The sequence below is a fragment of the Pimephales promelas genome, chromosome 3 (assembly GCF_988280905.1).
Source record: "Pimephales promelas chromosome 3, fPimPro1.hap1.1, whole genome shotgun sequence".
In the NCBI taxonomy this organism is placed as follows: Eukaryota; Metazoa; Chordata; class Actinopteri; order Cypriniformes; family Leuciscidae; genus Pimephales; species Pimephales promelas.
The window spans coordinates 12,932,694-12,954,264 of record NC_142771.1 but is presented as its reverse complement, the minus strand read 5'-3'; the positions used below and the strand labels follow the sequence as shown (position 1 = coordinate 12,954,264).

Genomic DNA, 21,571 nt, shown 5'->3' with positions numbered 1-21,571 from the left:
TGTGTTTGGCAATAGGTGGTAGCTGACCACATTACTAACATAAAACAAAACAAAAAAATCAAAGTTTTATTTCTTTCCCATTTCTCTTTTAAAATAAGAGCTAAGCCACAGAACTGGAAATGTAAAGCACTAGAGGTCATTTAGAAATAGTTCATTGCCACAACTTCTAAACCACTTGAAATCCTTAATATAAGAGAGGACAAGAGTACATAACAAGACAGCACATGCGTTAGGGAATCATTATAGTGTTGATAAGACAAATGGTCTGTAATACTGCCACGGGACAGGGCAGATCCACACAAGTGCAGACCAGCATTGCCTCGATCTCTGCACCGTGTGGTCTGTGACCCGTGCCATAGCGTGCAATTTATACAGCGTCGGGACACAGTGCAAGTGAAAGTCACAGTATGTAACAGAGAAACCTCTCAGGGATACGAGACATGGTCCCTGGAGCGAACACTTTGCAAATTCAATGAGTCTCTTTTGCTTGATATCCTACTAAATAAGACATTTCACGTAAGTGATTAGGCTCAGCCTGAATACAAGTTTAAATCTTTTAAAAATGCATTCAACATAGTGTCTTGATAACATCTGTTAGAGGCCTACATACAAGTGTTTCCAGCATCCCAGCGTATGCTCCCAAAAACAACAAAAATAAAATCCCATAGTGTTCCTAAAGCAGAATTGCCATTTTAGCCGTTTCTAGAATTACACGCGACCGACCTTAGCATCGCCTATGGCACCCCACACATCAAACACAAACTCATCTGGAAATGCGAAATCACCCAGAGTCTCGTCCAACGCTTCAGCGAACTCATCCGGGTTTTTCTTGTCCTTGCCGAGCTCAACCATCGTGGCAGCTGTGAATGAGTGTGGGAGTTAGAAAAACGCCACTTAAACAAAGAAAAACCGCTCAAAAACTGGAATACATACCAAGTTCACTGTCTCTAATACCCATGTAGCTCTCCAACAGATCATCCACTTTCTCAATAGCCTTTTCTTCAAATGCTGACGGCTGCAGAACAAATGAAAATATTACAGATTATCTTGCTTACCTAAATAAAATGACCATTTCAGTATCAATCCGCATCAAAATATCGACATTTTTGACAACACTATGGCATAACAGTAACACAGATGAAGTTCAGTTTGTACAAATTTTAAATAGTCTTGAAAACTACAAACCAATCTGTAATGTTTTGCATTAGTGGCTAATTTATTATACCTAGCATTTCCAGCTCGTTGCAAATTTTCTATTTGAAAAGAAAAATTTTGTCAAATAAAATTGTAATAATTTGATGACAAGAAATGTCTAATAAAAAAGTGAATCTAAAAATGCACCTCTATTTTTTTTTTTTCAATCTTTGACAAAATGTAATGCATAAATGTCAGTGTAAACTTCTCTACCTTGAATTTAAAATTTTGCATCTGTAGCCATTGTGCGTTGATTTAAGTACGTTTAGATATTAGTTTTGAAAAACAAGACCAAAATGCTTCAAGGCCTTAATTTCTGGTTTTAAAGATGTTTTTAAGACATCGTGTGGAAAAAGTCACCTAAATAAGTGCAAACTGTAAAATTGGAAGATTCAATCGAGGTCTTTCTCTTACTTAAATCAATCCAATTATAAATCAATCAATACAGCATTGATAAGTATATTATTGATTGACAACTATTGTTATGCCTTGCAATATATTAACGTGCGGGATATATATTGCGATGTGTATCGTATTGCAAGACGGCAAGAGACGCCTAGACCTTTCCAAGCACACAAATGCTACCTCATATTTGCTGACGGAGTTTAGTGACCCGTGAAACGGAGATAATTATAGGCATCTCACCAGTTCCTCTACGGTGGCCGGTCCTTTAGATCTCAGGCGCAGGGTTCCTCTGCCTGTTCCTACCTGTGCAGAGCCTGACCTGCTTCCCGACCGCTGACTGATCATGTCTAAAAACAATACAAAAGGTCAAAATAATCATATCAAATTGACTGTGGCCATCAATGTACAGTGTGTTCATAAACTCTTACCAAATGCTTTCATAGGCTCCACCATCTTCAGGACAAAGGTTTTCCCTTTGGGCAGTTCCTTCAGCATCTTGGCAACCTCATAATGGCGACAGCCGATGAGTATCTGTCCATTGATCGACTCGATCATGTCGCCCACGTTGATGACCTGGATCTGATGTATAATACTGCCTTCTCTTATTCTCTGCAAAGGAAACATGATCATCAGATGATTTCAGAAGGTTGGGTGGTATGATTGCTCAAGGTGAGGATAAGGTTATTATTATTAAGAGGTATTTGTTTGGTACAATGTGAAGTTTACTTGACACACTTTTTTGCACTGATGTAGCATCTAATTGATGTGCAATGAATCACAGGTGTGCTTCAACAGCTTCAAATCTGACTCATCCCATGAGAATAATAGACTTTAAGAATTATAACAATGAACATTACAAAAAACCCTGACGGCATCCGACTAGAGCCAAGCCAAACTCTAACCTAAGTCAAAATGTTTACATTAATTTTTCATCGGAATGGTACAAAACTTGGTAAAGGCTTTGGCACTTGCTATGTTAACACAAAAAAATCATGGACATGATTTGAACAGATTAAATGATCCTGAAAAAAATAGTGACCTCGTGTTCCTTGTGGTCAAAAAATGGCCGCATTGGAAATTAATGGGAAACGAATTTCATCTAGTGGAAACAAAATCTTACTGAAACATTTAATTTTTTTGACATATCAAGCTAAAATTTTGAACACGACTTAAGATTTATTGCTTTATTTTCTCACAGTTTTAGAGTAAAACACGTTTTTGAAAATAAATATTTAATAAAAAAAATTAAATGGTATTTTTGCACATTTTTCATAACAATAAACATAAAATTCTGTTCCTTTTTTTAAGTTCACTTTTTAAAACTTAACACTTCAGCAATAGTCTGCCAAGTGTCGTCTTTGAAAAGAGATCAAACTGAAGTCTGTCCACTAAAAGCATTCAAGATTTACCACAGTTTAAAGGGTTAGTTCACCCCGAAATGAAAATTCTGTCAGTAATTACTCATCCTCATGTTGTTCCAACCCTGTATGACTTTCGTTCATCTTCGGAACATGTCAACATTAATTAAGATATTTTTGATTTTGTGCACAAAAAAAAACAACAAAAAAAAAAACAAACAACTTTATTCAACTATTCATTTCCTTCTCTGTGGGTGCACACAAAGTATTCTCGTCGCTTGATAAACTTAAGATTGAGCCACTGTAGTCACTCGGACTATTTTAACGATGTCTAACTTTTCTGGGTTGGCCAGTTTCGATCCTTTAGGAAGCCTATGGAGGAGTGATCCAGCTCTCAGATTTCATCAAAAATATCTTAATTTGTGTTCCGAAGATGAGCGAAAGTCTTACTGGGTTGGAACAACATGAGGGTGAGTAATTATTGACAGTATTTTTATTTTGGGGTGAAAAAGTTGGAAATTTAATTTTCGGGTATATGCTCAAAGAGTGCATAAATGGATTATAAATACAACGTAAATATAATTTAGTACAATTTTTCAATCCAAATATAATACAAAAAAATATCAAAAAATGATTGAACTAAAATATAGTACATTAATTTAATTCAATTGAAAAACAAAACAAAAAAAACATTACAGTCATTTCTGACAGACACATGAAGAGCCCAGATAATTTCTCTCACCTTAATGAAAGCATAGCCAGCTCCATTATCTGTGATTGTAAGCCCCAGTGCATCCTCTCCTTTAAACACCTCCACTTCTTTCCTCTGACCCTTCACATGAGCGAATATAAAGTCCTCCAGCCCAATCTGGCCACCCAAAAGTTTGTCCATATCCACTTTGTGAGTATTCAGTGTGCAAAACATCACCTGAGAAAGGATGTAGGCATTTAGTCTAGGGATTGGCATTTCAAGCCAAAATCTTCAAAGAAAAAGATTTCATCTATGTTGATTATATGAAAAGTGAACAGCATAAAGCAAAGAGAAACGCCCCTCACCTCTGTTGGAAGAATCCCAAAGGCCTCTCCTATCTTGGCGTAAAGCTCACGCACATTGCTGAAGCCCTCAATGCGTCCCGTGGGGCTGCCGTGAGCCAGCTGGGTGTGGAAGATCAGGCGGGGTCGCAGGCCGGTGGGTGGAGGTGGTAAACCCTCATGGGCAGCTCCTTCACCCAGGCCGACCCTGCCACCATCCAGGCCATCCAACCCTGGGACGTTCAGTCCGGCCCGGATCGGCTCGGCCTCCTCGTTCTCCACCAGCGGAGACGCCTTCTTTCTGCGTCCCAATCCAAGTGGCATTGTGGGTGCTGCTGTCTTTGTTTATTGCACAGGCACAATGTTTTAACACAAAGGGGTCTGCGAACCACCTTTAATGCCGTTCTTTATGAGCCCGAATCAAAAGTAAAAAAAGTCTCATGAGTTCAACCCATTCAAAGGAAATCTCCAGACCTGTGATACAAAGAGAAACAAATGGAAATGGAGAAACAATATTGTAGTAGGGCTGCGCAATATATATCAAAACCATTGAAATATCACAAATGTACGTAGCGCAACAGCTTCCGAAAACTGAATGATTTTAATACGTCAAAAACGTGAAAAGTCGAAGTTTTATGTCACCGCATGACATAGCAAAAAAATAAATAAAAAATAGACTGGGCACGTGACTGATGCTCACATGAGTAACATGACTTGCTTTAAATTAAAAAGAGTTATTAAGCACAAATAGCTGTGGAAAACAACAAAATTTATCATATATTATTTTTTCTTAAATATTGTACAGCCATAATAGGTAGCAAATGTTATATACAAGCAAAGGAAAAAAAGGAAAAGGTTTTACTTATTATTTGAGGAATAAATTTCAATGTGGTTTATTTTTCTTCTTTCTTTTCATGCCTTTAATTTAGAATTCCTATATCAAGACTGATACACACAATACAATGCATACGTTCAAATCATACAGTACTGTTCACAAGTCTTATGAATGTTAGTATTTTATTTTGACTTATATTTTATATATAATTATAGATATAACGTTAATGTGTATAGCTTCTAAATTCCCTGATATTTCCTGGTATTTTCTATGACTGTGGGAACTCAAGGTTGCACCGGGACAATCACACACCAAGACACAATATTTTACGTCACATTTTGTTTTCATGTGCATTCATATTTCCAACAATTCAAGTAATGAAAAAGTCATAGATATGGGCGTTTCTGTGAGATTTAGGTCTTTTTTTCAAACAATAATCACAACTGAGGTGGAAAAAAAATACATTTAAAGCAAATGTAACATAGAAACGAAATTTTTATTAGGGATGAAATCATACTTCTATAAGTTACTAGACTGTTTTCATTCAACCAAAAGAAAGAATGGTTCTGCCTTATTTACTTGAACCGCTATCTGACTAACTCAAAGGATGAACTAAACTCAATTAATTAAACCGACCACTGAAAAAACACTTCATGCGTTTATGTTTCAGGATTAATGCAGTCTGACATGTTTCTATTCATAGTCTGAAGCTAAAGCAGCTAACAATAATGTGAGTTAGCATGTTAGCATCGTCTAGACATCACGACACTTACCAAACTAACTCTGACAGTGAAGCAACCATGAGCCGCTGGGACGTCGGACTTATAAAGTGTTCATTACAAAATCTGATTGTTGAGGAGGGTTACAGCGGGTGTTTAGGGAGTAACGTTATGTTCTGGTATGTGAGAGGAAGGCGGATATCATATCACTCATCAACAGAACCAGCAGTTCTTCCTCTGTGTCGAGACCGTTACAGCAACACAGCTCAAACACACGCGCGCTGCTGTCACCTACAGGCGGGATGTGGTCTGAACATTAATTTTCTGAAATAAGAACGTATAAGTTTTCTGCACAGATAAATTAATAATAATAAAAAAAGTGGGACTATTGTCCCCAAACTACATCATACAGATTGAGAAGTGGATAAAACTGCACATCAGGGTGTTATAGGCCTACTATTCATTTTTATGTTTAATGTTACCGTGAAATCAAACTGGGCCACCCTTATTTTGATGCAATATTTTAGTTATTATTATAAGCCTAAATAATTTATCCGTGCACATCATTATTTATTTTTAATTCTGTTTCAAGTAACCTATTCTACCTACACTATTAAAGTTTTAAACAAATTTTCAAGCTCTCTTGTATCTCTAACTATGAATTTTGAAGGAAATATATATATATATATATATGAAGAGTTCAGATGCAAAAGCCTCTAAATGCCATTTGAAATTTTCTTCTTTAATGATGATTTTTATCAAACTTGTATATTTAAGTTCAGTAATTTCACTTAAATAACAATTAATAGGTAATTATCATTGCCATTTAAGTGAAATCACTGAACTTAAATATACAAGCTTGATAAAAATCATCATTCTAGAAGAAAATTTCAAATGGCACTTAGAGGCTTTTGCATCTGAACTCTTCATATATATATATATATATATATATATATATATATGTGTGTGTATATAATGATGATTTTTGTGCGTTAGAATGGATGATAATAGTCATCGTCATTGGTGTAAACGAGTCTTTTAAATAATTTAGAGCAGCAATTTTTTAGAGCATAAAAAAATTATAATAAATATTCCAAAAATCTTAACATTTTTACTCGTATTCTTTCTAGAGCTAACAACAATACGTATACAGTCCAGTAACAGACGTATTACAAGACAGCACTTGCAAGACAGCCTTTAATTGCATGAAATAAAAACAATGATAAACGCACATGATAAAGGGTTGTCAGGCATGCCACTAAAAACAGCTACATAAAGTAGTTGTTTTTTAAACAGAAAAACATATATTCCTTAACTTTATCGTGAATTTTAAATTGCATGCTGATGATGCAGGAATCGTGTGCGAGGTAGCCTACTTTGAACTGTGCATATGTGCTCGCGTCTTGGCACAATACTTATTTCTTTAAAAAATGTACTTGTGGTAATGGCAGTTCTAAGATGCGATATCCAATTTGATCTATTAAACCACCATCTCATCACTGTACATAATCTCAAAAAGAATTTTAAAGCTACATTTGAAGAGTTCAGATACAAAAGCCTCTAAATGCCATTTGAAATTTTCTTCTAAAATGACCATTTTTATCAAGCTTGTATATTTAAGTTCAGTAATTTCACTTAAATGACAATTAATAGGTAATCTTCATTGCCATTTAAGTGAAATTACTGAACTTAAATATACAAGCTTGATAAAAATGACCATTCTAGAAGAAAATTTCAAATGGCACTTAGAGGCTTTTGCATCTGAACTCTTCATTTATAGCGAGCAACAGGTGGTTTCAATTGTAAATGTTTTATGGTGTTTTATAACTGTTAATTCACACAAATGAATACCGGTTAGCAAATAAAAATATAGAGAGCTAGAGGGTGTTATTTTTGCACCACTAGCTGCAATAATTACAATTTACCCATACTCAATTAAAATATTACCCATTCGTACATAATTATGGCTACATTCAGGCATTTTAAGCCTGAAAAAAAAAAAAACAGCAACAAAACAAATAGCTAGAGAAGGTATTGTTTCTAAGGAACAATTAAGTGCTCAAGTTCACAGTGGTGACATGAAGATCACAGTAACCCATCATGGGTCACTCCTAGCAGGAGAAGGTAAATGTTATCTGCAGTGTAAAGGTGCGGTCACAGCCACCCAAAAAATCCGAGGCATTCCAATATAAATCAACACAATTGGCTTTATGCACAGCTTCTCTACTTCCTGAATTTCAGCAAGCTCCTTGTTTCCTGTCTGCCATTATTGGCCAAGCTTGATTAATTCAGGTGTGCTTGACCTCAGTAGTCACGGCAACAATAATCAGACACACCTGAATTAATCAATTTTGCCCAATAATGGCAGACAGGAAACAAGGAGCTGGCTGAAGTTCAGGAAGTAGTGCAGCTGTGCATAAAGCCCATTGTGATTTCCCCACAGGTTCAACTTGGTCATGGAAATTCGCTGCCTTGAACAAGAGTGTAGCAAACGTCCTGGAGCCAAAACATTTATATCGCCCCCTGGTGGCTGGTAGTATAGGTCCTAAACCCCGCCATCTCCATGTAATCGAATGGGACATGAGCCAAACTAAAAAAAAAAAAATTTAAAAAAAAGTTTAGATAATGTTAGGAAGTTCTTAGGTAATGCCAATGTATGTTCAAGATGAAATGTCATTGACAGCTGTGCTTGCGATTGAGTCTTCACCTCACTATCACTACTATGCAGACACTGGCTCTAAATTATGTTATCAGTGCAAGATGTCAACTGTCTTTTCTGGGACATTTTGACAAGGTGTCCATCTTTATTTACGGTCTTTGGCATTGACCATACGTCACTATTGACAATGCAGCTTTCCGCCCACAAAAGTACACCTAAGTTTGGTAAATGTGACTACAGAGTCACATTAGTGAAATTTCACGTGAAAAATATTCATTGACCAAACATGAACATGAGCGAAATCTGCTTGGGGAACTTTTTTGCACAAATGCGAAACTCCCAATCGCACAGACTCTTATTGGAATGACTGGATTTTCAACCTTGAAATTTGTGCCAAGCGCTGGTAAACGTGACCGCACCTTAACATGCTCTAGAAGCACAATGCTTGAGAGCCAAATGTAAATGTAACGGGCCTACTAAATTCAAAACTCCCAGAAGCCCCATCATTGGAATTTTACTACCACAATCACACTATCACACACACACGTCTGGTTTCCTATCTTTGTGAGGACTCTCCATAGACGTAATGGTTTTTATACTGTACAAATTATATATTCTATCCCCTTACATTGCCCCTATCCCTAAACCTACCCATCACAGGAAACATCCTGCATTTTTACATTTAAAAAAAAAAAAAAAATCATTATGTATGATTTATAGGCGTGTTTACCCATGGGGACCTCAATTTAGGTTCCCACAGTGAGACGAGTGCCCATGAGTCTGTGTGCATTCAGGTTTAAGTCCCCACCGGAATAGACAAACATGTACACACACATAGTTTTAGAATTACTATTTGAGGTCCTTAAAAATATATAAAACCCTAATGTTCAGAGGTGATGTTTACTACTCAGAGTCTAAAACTGGAATACATTTTTAATAAAAGAAAATATAAACAAATTCAAGGGGAAAGAAACCAGTAAACAGGAGGATGAAGGAGCATTTACTCTTAGGTTACTGCAAATTGTGCGAAAATGACTAAATTGCTTCAGAAACGGTTCACTGTGTTTTGTAAAAGTGCATTGCGATACAAGGAGATATAAATAATACACTGGAACTCTATTGTGTTTCTCTGAACTTGACTTGTTTGTACATGTATCACTGATGCTTTCAGGTGCAATAATCTATATGAAATTAAAAGGTCCCGATCACAGGATCTGATCAGGGAGTCTCTCTCCACGCAGAGGTCGCAACGATCAAGCTGGTAGGATCTGAACCAGAGCTTCACGAGCACTCTGTCCCAACTTGTCTGGAAATTTTACTAAGAACTCGAGCACCATGTCTCCTTTCTTGTCAGGACATTTGGACAGAGGCAGTCCTTCTCCCACTATCCTCTTCTTCATACCAGGCTTGATGACATCACGTGACGTCACTGTGACAGTTCTGCCGTCCAAGGTGGGAGCGCTGATGGTGCAGCCGCATAGAGCCTGGAAAGAAAGAGAAATGAACATTAACCTAGATGAATAAATGCTGTCATAGCTCTTTCTTTATTCATGATGGCTAACGTATAAACTAATGTTAATAATTTGAACCTTATTTATCCCAAAGCTCCATAATGAATGAAAATAAAACCAAATCATCATGTTTCAGAGTGAAGCGCGGCACTGTGTGTGTTTATACGTGAGCAGCTCGCGATCTGGTATTTTCAGTGTCTCAGAGAGGCTCGATTCAAAGTAAATGCTACTCCACACACACACACACACACACACAAAAAAAAGTTTCAAAAAAAAAATTGCAAACAAATATCGCAACTAGACCCCTCCCCCCATCATTCTGCGTTTAAAAGTTTGGTTAATAAATCTCTCAACTGTACTCAAACACTTTTAATAAGCTTAACAGAAGTTCACTGGTGTATATTACAGGCTGTTAAGTAACTTTATCTGAGCAGCAGACACTAGACACTCACCTCTCGGAGGGATATCTTTGCAGGGTAGACGATGTCAGAGCCATCCCTCCGAAAAACAGGGTGAATCTTGTCCTTAACCACAAACACTATGTCGGCGGGAATGTTGGTTGGCGTCTCGTCTCCCTCTTTGGGAAAGGTTATCTTGGTCCCCTCCTTCCAGCCCCGTTTGATGTCCACGGTGAGGATCTTGTCTTCGGTGCGCGTGGTGCGCCCGTCCGGGTTCAGCCTCTTGCGAGAGATCTTCATCTTCTTGGTGCAACCAGAGAACACTTCTTCCAGGCTCACCTTGAGCTCGTGCACCACTGGCGGATCTTTCTTCTTTTCTCGGGCCCTGTGCGGACCGCCTGCCCGAGACTTGAAGGATCTGGGAAATCCGCCCATTCCTCCCATTCCGAAGGCTGCAAAGGGGTCGTCAATGTCCATGTCATCATCTACACCGCCAGCGGATGCAAAAAACTGATCGAACGGGCTACGGCCACCAAAGAACTCTGCAAACATGGCGTGAGGATCACCATGGAAAGTATAGCTGGGGCCGTTGGGGCCACTTCCGGCATGTCCTTTGAGCCCTGCGGGAAAAAAACAAAAGATGTTTGAGGAAAACGCCAAGTCAATATTGAGGGAAATATAAAAACAGCATACTGTGTATAGAAAGAGCAGAACCAGCTCACAGGAATGATCCAGTCACACTGTACAGTTTGAATTCTTAATCTGGAGATCAGAGCCGGTTTCATAAAGTCCCACGTCGATTCCACAATATAAGCTCCTGTGTTTGCAACATTCAGAGAAAACTCAAACCGTCACCAAAGGTCATCAGGTTTCACTCAGAGAAGCTAAAACTTAAGTGTATGCGCTAGCCTACTGAGGGTGCTCACTGAGTCCATCCATGCCGCACTTAAGGCCCCGATATACTTCCAGTGAAATCAAAGAACCAATGTGTGTGACGTCAGTTCAAACTAAATTTGGCCAAAACAAGCGCTGCACGATACAGGGGGATTTTTTTTTTACTCGAAGGGGGAGTTGTGAGTGTGTGTGAGCATATTTTAGACATTTATCTCACCTAAATGTTTGCTCACTCACTGTATGTGTGTTTTACAGTGAGGTAATGTTGTTGCTTAAGAGTTTACATAACATTAGGAAGCTTGATTTCAATCCTTGAATAGAATTTAAAAAGTAGCACAAATAAATCCAGTAGAATAAAGATTCAAATAAAATAAAGAGAGATGTTTTTGGGTAGGTGTAACAAGTATTCAGGTAAAGAAATACAACAGAAACTGAATAAAGCAATTAAAGCTACCGTCGGCAATTTTTTTTTTTATCATATTCAGTGAAATCGACGCTATAATCCGACAGAACAACATAAATAAAGTGGTTTTAGACAAAAACCCAAGCTTATAAAATATATAATATAATTATAATTATTATAATTGGCTTTATGCACAGCTTCACTACTTCCTGAATTTCAGCCAGCTCCTTGCTTGACCTCAGTAGTCATGGCAACAATAATCAGACACACCTGAATTAATCAATTTTGCCCAATAATGGCAGACAGGAAACAAGGAGCTGGCTGAAGTTCAGGAAGTAGTGCAGCTGTGCATAAAGCCCATAGGATCGGCATTTAGAAAGGTGGAGATTTACGTGATTTAATTGGGTCCAAGCTGGATCCAGGGCTTGCAACGTTTCTTCTAGACAGGTAATTGTACTTTATCAATGAATATTGTGCTTTATTTCTAAGTGTTACGTTAGTAATCTAAGTAGCCTATGTTTGCCCAAATGTGTTGGTATGGATAGCTTACATTAACACTTGTTGAGCATGTTCGTTAGCTTTGTTTGCACTGAAATCTGTGTGAACGTAACGTTAGGTGAATAAACATGTCCAGATGAAGAAATAAAGTTCGGCTTTTTGGAAGAATGTTGCTAGATGCTGATGAGACGGGCGCGTTCACATTCAAAAAAGCTGGTGCACACGCACTGACAAGCACGAACTCTGTGGGAGGGTATTCATTGTGGGGAGGGTCATGAGAGTTGTAAACATTTCAAATTTTGCCTAAGTCCACTCAATCTGCCAGACTTGCCGACTGCAGCTTTAAATGTAAAATAACACTGAATTGTCTTGTAGTCCTGTATAAAATAACTACATTAGCTATTAATCCTGAATCCTTACAATTCAAGCATTCTTTTGTTGTTTTATCAACATTAATGACAGACACATAATAGGCTGCTGTCACTTTAAGAGCTGGTGCACGGATCCATTATCCGACGTCAACCGACTGTGTTTACGCCAATAAACCGCAAAAAAGAACTCAGTTTTGCTATTCGCGGGCTGTTTGTGATGCGGCATGTACGTGTGCAGAGAAAACTAACTCTCAAAAAGTGCTGAATAGTTTAAAATCGTTTAAAGTCTAGCAGTGTTTCCCTTACCATTGTTTTGTGGGAGCGGCCCACACCCCCAAAACGCCAATCAAAAAATAACAATCATGAATAAAACGTTTAGACACATTAAAAATAATTTTGCACGAAACTTAAATTTATGTTCATGTTTTTCGTTTTTCTTTCCGTTTTCTGCGCTTGCTCTTCCAAATTTTGCAGTTCGAGTTTCTTGTAAATTAGGGCGGGCTTAAGCGTCACCATTGGTCCACTAGTTCTAGATTGACAGCTCCTCCTCTAGCCAATCAATCGAAGAGGGAAGTGCGGCTAATTTCTAGTGTTCTGGTGTTCACCTTGGTCAAACACCAATGAAAACGGGCAGTTTTTTGGAAATCTGCTTTATAGGTTATCCGTATTAAAGCACTTCATAAATAAATGAGACTTGATTTCAGAGCTAGTTGAAACATATTCACATCCTTTATGATGCTTTTACTAACTGCAGTGCACACATATTTATTTAAATATTGATTTAAACCCCAGTCCTAGAAAGTGAGTGTATGCAAAGTCATACAGTGTACTGTTTCTCCATGTTTTCAAACTTCTTTTCACCCTCGAGTGACAACAAAGAACTTCGGTGTGAGTATATCGGGCCTTTAGAGTACCAAAAAAAGCAGAAACAAAAGCAGTGTCTGTACTTCTTTATGTCAATTTAACTTAGATAAATAACTAAAAGCTGTACTATGGAACCATCACAGCACATGTTTTAAGGAATATCTATCAATCTATCTGTCAACTTGTCTGTGTGTCTGTCTATCTCTATTGATCATTTTTATATCTGTCTATCAATGTGTCTTTCTATCTGTCAATTTATCTATCTATTTATCCATCTATCTGTCAATTTGTCTGTTTATCTAATATCAATCATCTGTCTGTCTGTCTCTCCATCATCTATCTGTCAATTTGTCTGTTTATCTATTTATCAATCACCTGTCTGTCTGTCTCTCCATCATCTATCTGTATATCAATTTGTCTATCTGTCAATTTTTCTGTGTATCTGTCTACTTATCTGTCTGACAATTGTTCTATCAGTCTGTCAATTTGTCTTTCTATCTGTCCATTTATCTATCTATCCATCTTTCTACCTGTCAATTTGTCTATGTATCTATCTCTATATGTGTATATATCTGTCTATCCATCCATCTATTCATCCGTCCGTCCGTCTGCCTATCTATCTATCTATCTAGTAATAATTCAGTACAAAATATATCAAAGAAACACATAATTACTATCGTAACTGTTACTTTGTAAGGACTATCTGATTAATTACTACATATCAATATATAGTGGGACAATGACAGCTCTTACCATCCTCTCCATATCTGTCATAGATGTCTTTCTTCTTGGAATCGCTCAGGACATCATAAGCCTCGGCGATCTCTTTGAATTTATCTTCTGCTCCCGCTGCTTTGTTTTTGTCGGGATGAAATCTTAAAGCTTGTTTTCTGTAGGCTTTCTTGATCTCTTCATCAGAGGCGCCCTTCTCTATGCCCAGGACCCTGTAATAATCTTTACCCATCACAACACTGGACTAAAACTCCTCTAACATTCAACTACCTGTTTCCATATGAAGAAATCCTCCAAATGTTGAAAGATTTGACTAATTTTAAATGATCCTCCTCCTGTCCTATCGAACATGAAGAAGCGCGCGGATGGAGTTCATCAAACTGTCTGCAAGTTATTTATCCAAATCCTCATTTATAGCACACAGCCGCTGCCGCATCCCCGAAATATGTGCCCATTTTACCGAGACTGTCCTAACTTGAGTCGATATAAAACTTTAATATCACACGGTGTTCCCTGCTCACACACCGTATAGTGAAGTTGTCAACGTACCCGTCCGCAGAAAGTCCGAGAAAACGACTTGCTCGCTGGTGCTGCAGATGCAGATGTTGCGACTGAACGAGCGCCTCGTGTGGAGAGGAGTGTTCACTGCACTATTGTACTTTACACACGATACTGTAGTTATTGTTTTTAAACACAATAGCAAGTAAAAAAAAATGTTATGGAAAGCTGATTTGAGTTTTAATGATTTAATTTATTTTATATTAATTACATTTTCCCATTATGATCCCAATTAAAATTCTTGAAGAATTCATTCTTGATATCAGGTTACATTTCCACTAGTACAAACAGATTATTGATATGAACAATGTGGAAATGTCATTTTTTTATTTTTTATCAAGAACTGGATTTCTGTGAGTGATGATGTTATGATATGAAGATTAGGCTATTAGTGGAAATGTAATTCATGTTATCAAGAATATACTGAACTAGTGAAAGACGAACTTTTATAAAAAATCGTATCCTGCATGGGAGTGATTAAAAGTAATAATAAAAAAGCTTCCCATACAAAAAGAAGTAGGCCTACTTGGTACAATTACTACATTTCAAATAGCCTATTTTAAGTAGCCTATAGTATCAATGCACCAAAGCATAGTTGTAGGCTATAAGTGTACGATTTCCATACTACTTGGGAGTAAATTTGCCCACTTTTTAGTCTATATAAATATACTTTTAAATATAGGCTACTTTAAGTTTAACAGTATATAGCCTAAAACTTTGAATGCACAACTAGTTTGCAAATATAGGTTTTTCGGTTGTACAAGTATACTACAAGTGATAGCTAGGCTATTAGTCAAATATTTGTAGCACATTTTTTTAGTTTATGAAAGTAGCCTACACTTTATCTTTGAAGTATCTCAGTATAACTACTAGTTTAGTTTTATACTGCAAGTATGTAAGTTTTATTTAAGTGAACATAACATTATAGATGTTCAACATCAACAACATCAAACTTCATCTATTTATATAATATTTTTTAACTTTAGGCTACTTCTATGTTTCTATCTAGGCATTAATATTTATACTTGAAATAAGTGAAGCTTACTCTTAGTCGAATTGAAGTAAATTTCTAAGTACACTACCAGTGGACTACACAATAATCCACACACTCAGAATTAGGAACATATAATAAATGTCAAACAATATAATTGTATTAGATACTATGTGGAAAAAAGTATTTGAAATAATGTTGACATCTAGCGGTTAAAATGGGTACTGCAGTCCAAATGGGGTTGCCAGTTGAGTTAAGAAGTTACGCAACAGGAACGAGCGCAATGGACAATGACTTAACGTTACACACTGTAAGTTGATGAGTTGATCTATCCGTGTTTTGATATTCCTCTGCTCTAGTCTGGACATAGAGCTGTTTAGATAGATTCAGGGGATTGTTAGGTACAGCCTATTGTAGAGTATGCGATCTCTGACATGGTTTTATGGTTTCCATTGCCACAATTTTTCTGCCAACTGGCAACCAAGAGTGTCGAAACACTATTGGGTAAATTGCCAGTGGACGGTCACACACAGACCAAAACAAAAACAGACAACTGACACGGAAAGCACATTTCAAACGGCTGCAGCATTGTTTTTCAGAGAAACGAGAATGTGAGCATGTTTCCTAAATCTCTGCGAACAGATAATATTTTTATGCTTTAGTAAGCTACAGTAAAAAATAAGTACATACAAACAAGTAAACACAACTACAAACAAAGTATACTTAGAATACTTAATTACTTATAAGTAGCCTATGTCTCGAGTACAAGTATAGGCCAAATATACTTATGTACAAGTCAAGTATACTTTAAGTAGGCTCTATACTGTATTTCTGAAAAGTACAGTGCTTAAAGGGATACTCCACCATTTTTTTCATATTAATCTATGTTATTCCCTTAACAAAAACAAGTTTATACCTCTTTCGACTCAGTGCGTGTAGCACTTAGCTTAGCCTAGTTCATGCATTACATCCACGTTTTCCCTATTTAAATACAGTTACACGAGTAGTAACTCGACCAAATGGTGACACAAAATGAAATGTTGCGCTTTTCTAAGCATGTAAAGTGGATAATATATATATATACTGTATATATATATATATATATATATCACATGGATATTAGCTTTTGTACAACGAAAACACAGTACATACATATAGGCTACTACAGAAATAGTATATTGGTTTATTAGCATGCTATTCCAAACATAGCTGGAACTCAGACTTGCAATCCTTAAAAAAGGAGCAATTTAGCGAAGTTATCAAATAGTATAGGCTTGGCTTATACTAGAGAATGGCATTCCAAGGAATGTCAAAAAATATCAGGATATACTACTATGACTGATTTCACACCACTGAAGAGCTCGCACGGCATGACAGATGCCGCGTTAGACTAAACACTGAAATGAGGTGTCATGATAACATGTTGTTCTGAAACTTCGAAATGTGGAAACAGATCAAGAGTGGTGTACAATTTTTCTCATCTCATGTCTGACAAGTACACATAAAACTGCAAAGCAAAATGTTGTAGTCAGACGTAATCTGAGCTCTTGTTTGATTCCATGTGTGCGCGGTCAGCACACCATGATCATCCAAGCTGCAGTTAAAGTAGGCAAACAAATATAGGCTTTCTGGACACATGGCTAAACTTATCTGAGAGAGACATCATTTAATTTCATTTGAGCAGAGCATGTGTACAGTGCCTTGCAAATTGATTTCAGAGCTTTATAAAGAAATTATTACTAAAATTACTTTTCTTTGCATTTTAATTTTTGTGATTTCACATTTCACTGAATGCAACTCAAAATCAGAGGTTTAAAAACATTACACATTGTCGAATTTTTCAACTAATGCATGCGTAACAGAGTCTACAGGCGTGTTGTGTTTATTTACAATGTGAAGTCGCCAACTACTGGCCCAGGCCATGATTAATACAGCGTTTTTAGTTGTTTTCGTGGATCCGTGTGAATGGGGATCGTTTCGAACTTTCGACAATGTTGTTGTCTATGCGGAAAAAGCAAAGGAAGAAATTTCCCGTTTTAGGACATCGTTGTCATGTAAAAATACCCTTTTTTCCTCATTGAAATAAACTCTTTCATGTTTTGAATTTATATTCTGTGATTAAAAATTCAGAATATAAAACAAACTAAATATAATCTGCTGTTCTGTACCATATGGACATAAAAACAGTGTTATTAGAATAATAAAATAAATAATAATAAAATAAAACTGAAATAAAATAAAAGTTAAAGCTGCAGTCAGGCGCTTTTCCTCTTTGTCGCCATCTCTGTTCGAAATCTGCAATTGCAGTCATTCGCGGAATTATCAACTTTACGCGAGTTGTACTTCGGCATGGCACAGCGTGGATGAACACGATGTTTGAGGAGAATGTGCGGCTGTCAATCACCGCGCCGGTGTGGATACTGGGATTCAGAATCACAGATTATTATTTTTGAAGTATGACCAACAGAATAATTTTCATTGGAAAATGTCATCTGAACTAAGTAACATACACTTTTGTTCTGGTTCTGAAATTGCAGTAAATCGCACTGATTAAATCTAACAATCGCTTCTCATCACGCAAAACCGTGCAAATTATACTTTGTTCTCAAATTGTTAATGTTAACACCATCAGCATGGCGTGGCTACATGTAATGCCCTTCCGATATGCATCCTTGTTTTCGCATGGGTCTGGTTGCGGTTGCAGTCTCTTTTTTTTCTGTAGCCACTCCGAAGCATGAACGAAAATTTTTGCATTTTACATCGGGTGAGTCTCCAGTTACAGCGGGTGATTGTCTTTTTAACTTTTCTAGATCTGCCATCAAATTGATAAGTTTAATTATATCAATTGCTATGAAAAAAGGCTATAAATCTCCACCCCCAACATCCTCACACTCATAGCCTACTAGCCGAGACTCTTCTTTAGGTGTACAGATCTGACGTAATGACGCAAAGACACATTCTCGAATCTCCTGTGGAAATCCACCAGTACCACTGGAATTAAAAACATCATAACAAGCTTACTGTTTTGAACCGAGCTACGGCAAGCAGATAGCGTTGAACACTGGCTGGTTATGTATTTTTTCAAATATGTATTTTGGATCATTTTTAACCCAAAAAAAAGTAACGGACTGCAGCTTCAAAAAACTTTTATTTAATTTCAGCTATTTCCCATTTTAACTAATAAAAAAACCCCTACTAAAACCAAAAACAAAAATAAAAACCTTATTCAAAACATTAATATAAACCATAATAGTATCTCAATAATACTAAGATAACACTGTTCTGTACAATCCTGTATATTCCCCAAAGCCCGAGAACAGGTGATGGAAACTAACTAACTGCCCTTGTAAATATACCGGATAACTCAAGACACTTTGCCTCTCAGTATGTTTGTCTGATCAGCTTACGGCTGACACACACAAATGAGTTGTGTACGGCAGTGACTTGCCCAAACCTAAACTACTAGGGACCAGAGAAGTAGCTTATTTATTGAAGCCAAGTCCAATCTCTGGTGTGGCCATGGACAAACTCAAATAGATTCATTGCATGACACTGCTTGCAATGCAAATGTATTAATATCCCCAGCTGTAGAGATGCACACTAACCCAACCTAGTAGGCACTGTGTAGGTACGAGCCACGTCCTACTGAACTGGCCTGAGTCCCACAAGGTCACGGGGCTTCCTGCTGTCAAATTTAGCTTCATGAAAAGCCATGGATTATGTCTTGGGACTCTCATATTTCGTCTTCAGAGGAGTGGTTGTGATGGCCACCCCTCAGGTGTTAAGAGGTGGAAGATATTTCAATCACACTGCACTCGTTCTGTCGCTCCTCTCTGTCTGCACTGCATTCATTCAGCGGAGAGGAACTTGAGTTGGGTTTTGGATTTATTATGAAGAACTTGAGGACTTATGAGTGATATGTGGGATGTGACAGACCTTTGAACTACGCACTAAACACAGGATTCAGCGTGCAGAAAGTTTGAGGAGGTGTCATCATGGATACGTTAGCTTTAGAGGCAAAAGCAGGAAAGGCCGATGGCGCAGCAGCTCCTGCTCCCTCTAAACCCAGGCCAAAACCTCCTAAAAAAGCCAGACGAATTGTTTACTTTGAGGTGGAGATACTACATGTCAAAACCCGTGAAAAACTACTGCTCCTGGATAAGGTATGTGCTTTTTAGTGGGTTTTTTAAAAGCTTAGATACCATACAAAGGACAGACAGTTACTTGCAAACAGTGTCATGGCTGTTGTGTCGTTGTTGCATTTATTTAAAAATAGGATTGTGTTTAGATTGGGACTCTCCGGATGAACATAATACAGTCAGAGAAGTAAAGAAATCTTCTGCAATCATCAGCTGTTATTAATGACAGATCCCCACAGCCAACGATAATTAGAGCACAACTAATGCTCATGCTGTAACTTTGTAGTAATAAGGTGGTCACTATCGGTCAGATTTTGCATTAGTCATGTTGCTTTTGGAACATGATCATGTCCTCCGAGCTTCCAGAGATTCCTATGTGAGATCCATTGCTTAGACATGCATGTCGAGAATAGAGTAAACCTGATTTATGATATATATATATATATATATATGAAGAGTTCAGATGCAAAAGCCTCTAAGTGCCATTTGAAATTTTCTTCAAGAATGATCATTTTTATCAAGCTTTTATATTTAAGTTCAGTGATTTCACTTAAATGGCAATGATAATTACCTATTAATTGTTATTTAAGTGAAATTACTGAACTTAAATATACAAGTTTGATAAAAAATCATCATTAAAGAAGAAAATTTCAAATGGCATTTAGAGGCTTTTGCATCTGAACTCTTCATATGCTCGATAATTGAAAAACAGAATGTTATTATGTCCTATATATTAAGCAGCATGTCTTTCTTTCTGCAGGTAGAGCCAACAGCCACTATTTTGGACATTAAGTCTCTGTTCCACAAATCAAGTAAGTTGTGCTCAGTTCTAAAGAAGCTATGAAAATGCAAAGCCTTTTTTTAAATAGCTTTCTACTGATGAGTTGATGACATTGAAATAATGGTTTAGCAAAGTCTTACATGTCAGGTTTCAATTTCCACAGATCCACAATGGTATCCTGCCAGACAGTCTTTAAGCCTGGACCCAAGTGAGTACATCTGCTTTATAACGGTTCTTTAAAATGTATTTGGGCATTTTTCAAATTAGGCCAACAACTAAAATTAGCCTACAACTAAAATTGCTAGCAAATTATGGTTTCATTATATAACAATATCAAAACAAGTGGCATGCATCGTAACATTTATTATTTTATTTAAAAATATTTAAAAATATTTTAAATTCATTAGTGTTCAAAATGAACATAAAAAAGTAGTGTTTATAATGAAAATAAAAAGTGTAATAAAGTACAGTTAAATACATCTGATAAACATCATAAAATACGGACATAAAATAGATGTCTTTAAGACGTCTCGGAGTCTGTTTGTGTGCTATCAGAATACAGGATCATGTTCACAGTTAATGGGATGAACTACGTAAGTGTGAAGAGGACAACTGACTACATATAAGATGCTCCTTTCAGTTGTGTATCTTTGCAAAGTCCATATTTATTGATATGTTCAAATATAATTTAATTGTTGATCTCTTAAAGAAAGCAATGTGCTATATTGATTTTTAGAAGGAAAACCCTTAAGAGATGAGGATATCCTGCAGGAGCTCCCTGTGGGAACCACTGCAACTTTCTACTTTAAAGACCTGGGATCCCAGATGACCTGGGGAACTGTGAGTGTTCTGACGTACACACAAACATCAAAATACAATCATATACAGCATTGTTTCTCATTCTCAACCTGTGTGGACTCCAAGACAATATTCAAAGGCCCCAGAAAATATTTAGGTATTTCTGCTGTGATGACAATGGTGCTGTCAGGTTGAGTTAGGCAGATGAAGAGGGAGAGGTACATCCTAATAACAGCCATTTAAAGTTACAAAACAAATTAATCCAAAACAGGTATCACAGGAGTACAAAAACATAACAGCTTTGGCTCAACTCAAAGGCCCTGTCTACACGAGAATGCTCGTGGGTGAAAACGTAAAAATATTTTATCGGATGTGCCTTTCGTTTACACGGCGACGGCGTTTTTGAGGCTTAAAAACTGTAAAAATGCAAA

General features: G+C 37.0%; 3 protein-coding genes across 3 annotated transcripts in view; 1 reads left to right on the top strand and 2 right to left on the bottom strand.

Moving 5' to 3' along the window:
• Positions 1-346: 346 nt before the first annotated feature.
• gipc1 (GIPC PDZ domain containing family, member 1) lies at positions 347-5,772 on the bottom strand. Its single transcript, XM_039685648.2, has 7 exons — positions 5,598-5,772; positions 4,014-4,463; positions 3,700-3,885; positions 2,028-2,208; positions 1,840-1,946; positions 934-1,015; positions 347-860 (listed from the first exon to the last, which is right to left on the bottom strand). Exons 2-7 carry the CDS (start codon positions 4,311-4,313, stop codon positions 709-711), a joined length of 1,008 nt encoding a protein of 335 aa, XP_039541582.1. The 5' UTR covers positions 4,314-4,463; positions 5,598-5,772; the 3' UTR covers positions 347-708.
• Positions 5,773-6,722: 950 nt separating this feature from the next.
• On the bottom strand, positions 6,723-14,454 carry dnajb1a (DnaJ heat shock protein family (Hsp40) member B1a). The gene is made up of 3 exons (XM_039685649.2): positions 13,895-14,454; positions 10,166-10,731; positions 6,723-9,686 (listed from the first exon to the last, which is right to left on the bottom strand). Exons 1-3 carry the CDS (start codon positions 14,103-14,105, stop codon positions 9,456-9,458), a joined length of 1,008 nt encoding a protein of 335 aa, XP_039541583.1. The 5' UTR covers positions 14,106-14,454; the 3' UTR covers positions 6,723-9,455.
• A 2,086-nt stretch (positions 14,455-16,540) lies between these two features.
• tecra (trans-2,3-enoyl-CoA reductase a) overlaps positions 16,541-21,571 on the top strand; it is a 47,831-nt gene continuing 42,800 nt past the window's right edge. The window contains exons 1-4 of the mRNA XM_039685647.2: positions 16,541-19,585; positions 20,322-20,373; positions 20,506-20,550; positions 21,079-21,182. Of these exons, the coding sequence (XP_039541581.2) occupies positions 19,418-19,585; positions 20,322-20,373; positions 20,506-20,550; positions 21,079-21,182 (369 nt within the window). The 5' untranslated portion in view covers positions 16,541-19,417. The remainder of the gene's footprint in view (positions 19,586-20,321; positions 20,374-20,505; positions 20,551-21,078; positions 21,183-21,571) is intronic.

Excerpts from the sequence above, each read along its gene's own strand:
- dnajb1a (XM_039685649.2), bottom strand. The coding sequence starts at position 14,105 with ATGGGTAAAGATTATTACAGGGTCCTGGGCATAGAGAAGGGCGCCTCT. Across the intron at positions 10,732-13,894 it reads TGACAGATATGGAGAGGATG|GGCTCAAAGGACATGCCGGA; the intron begins GTAAGAGCTGTC and ends TTTTTCCCGCAG. Across the intron at positions 9,687-10,165 it reads CAAAGATATCCCTCCGAGAG|GCTCTATGCGGCTGCACCAT; the intron begins GTGAGTGTCTAG and ends CTTTCTTTCCAG.
- gipc1 (XM_039685648.2), bottom strand. The coding sequence starts at position 4,313 with ATGCCACTTGGATTGGGACGCAGAAAGAAGGCGTCTCCGCTGGTGGAG. Across the intron at positions 3,886-4,013 it reads TTGGGATTCTTCCAACAGAG|GTGATGTTTTGCACACTGAA; the intron begins GTGAGGGGCGTT and ends ATCCTTTCTCAG. Across the intron at positions 1,016-1,839 it reads CGGCCACCGTAGAGGAACTG|CCGTCAGCATTTGAAGAAAA; the intron begins GTGAGATGCCTA and ends TTTGTTCTGCAG.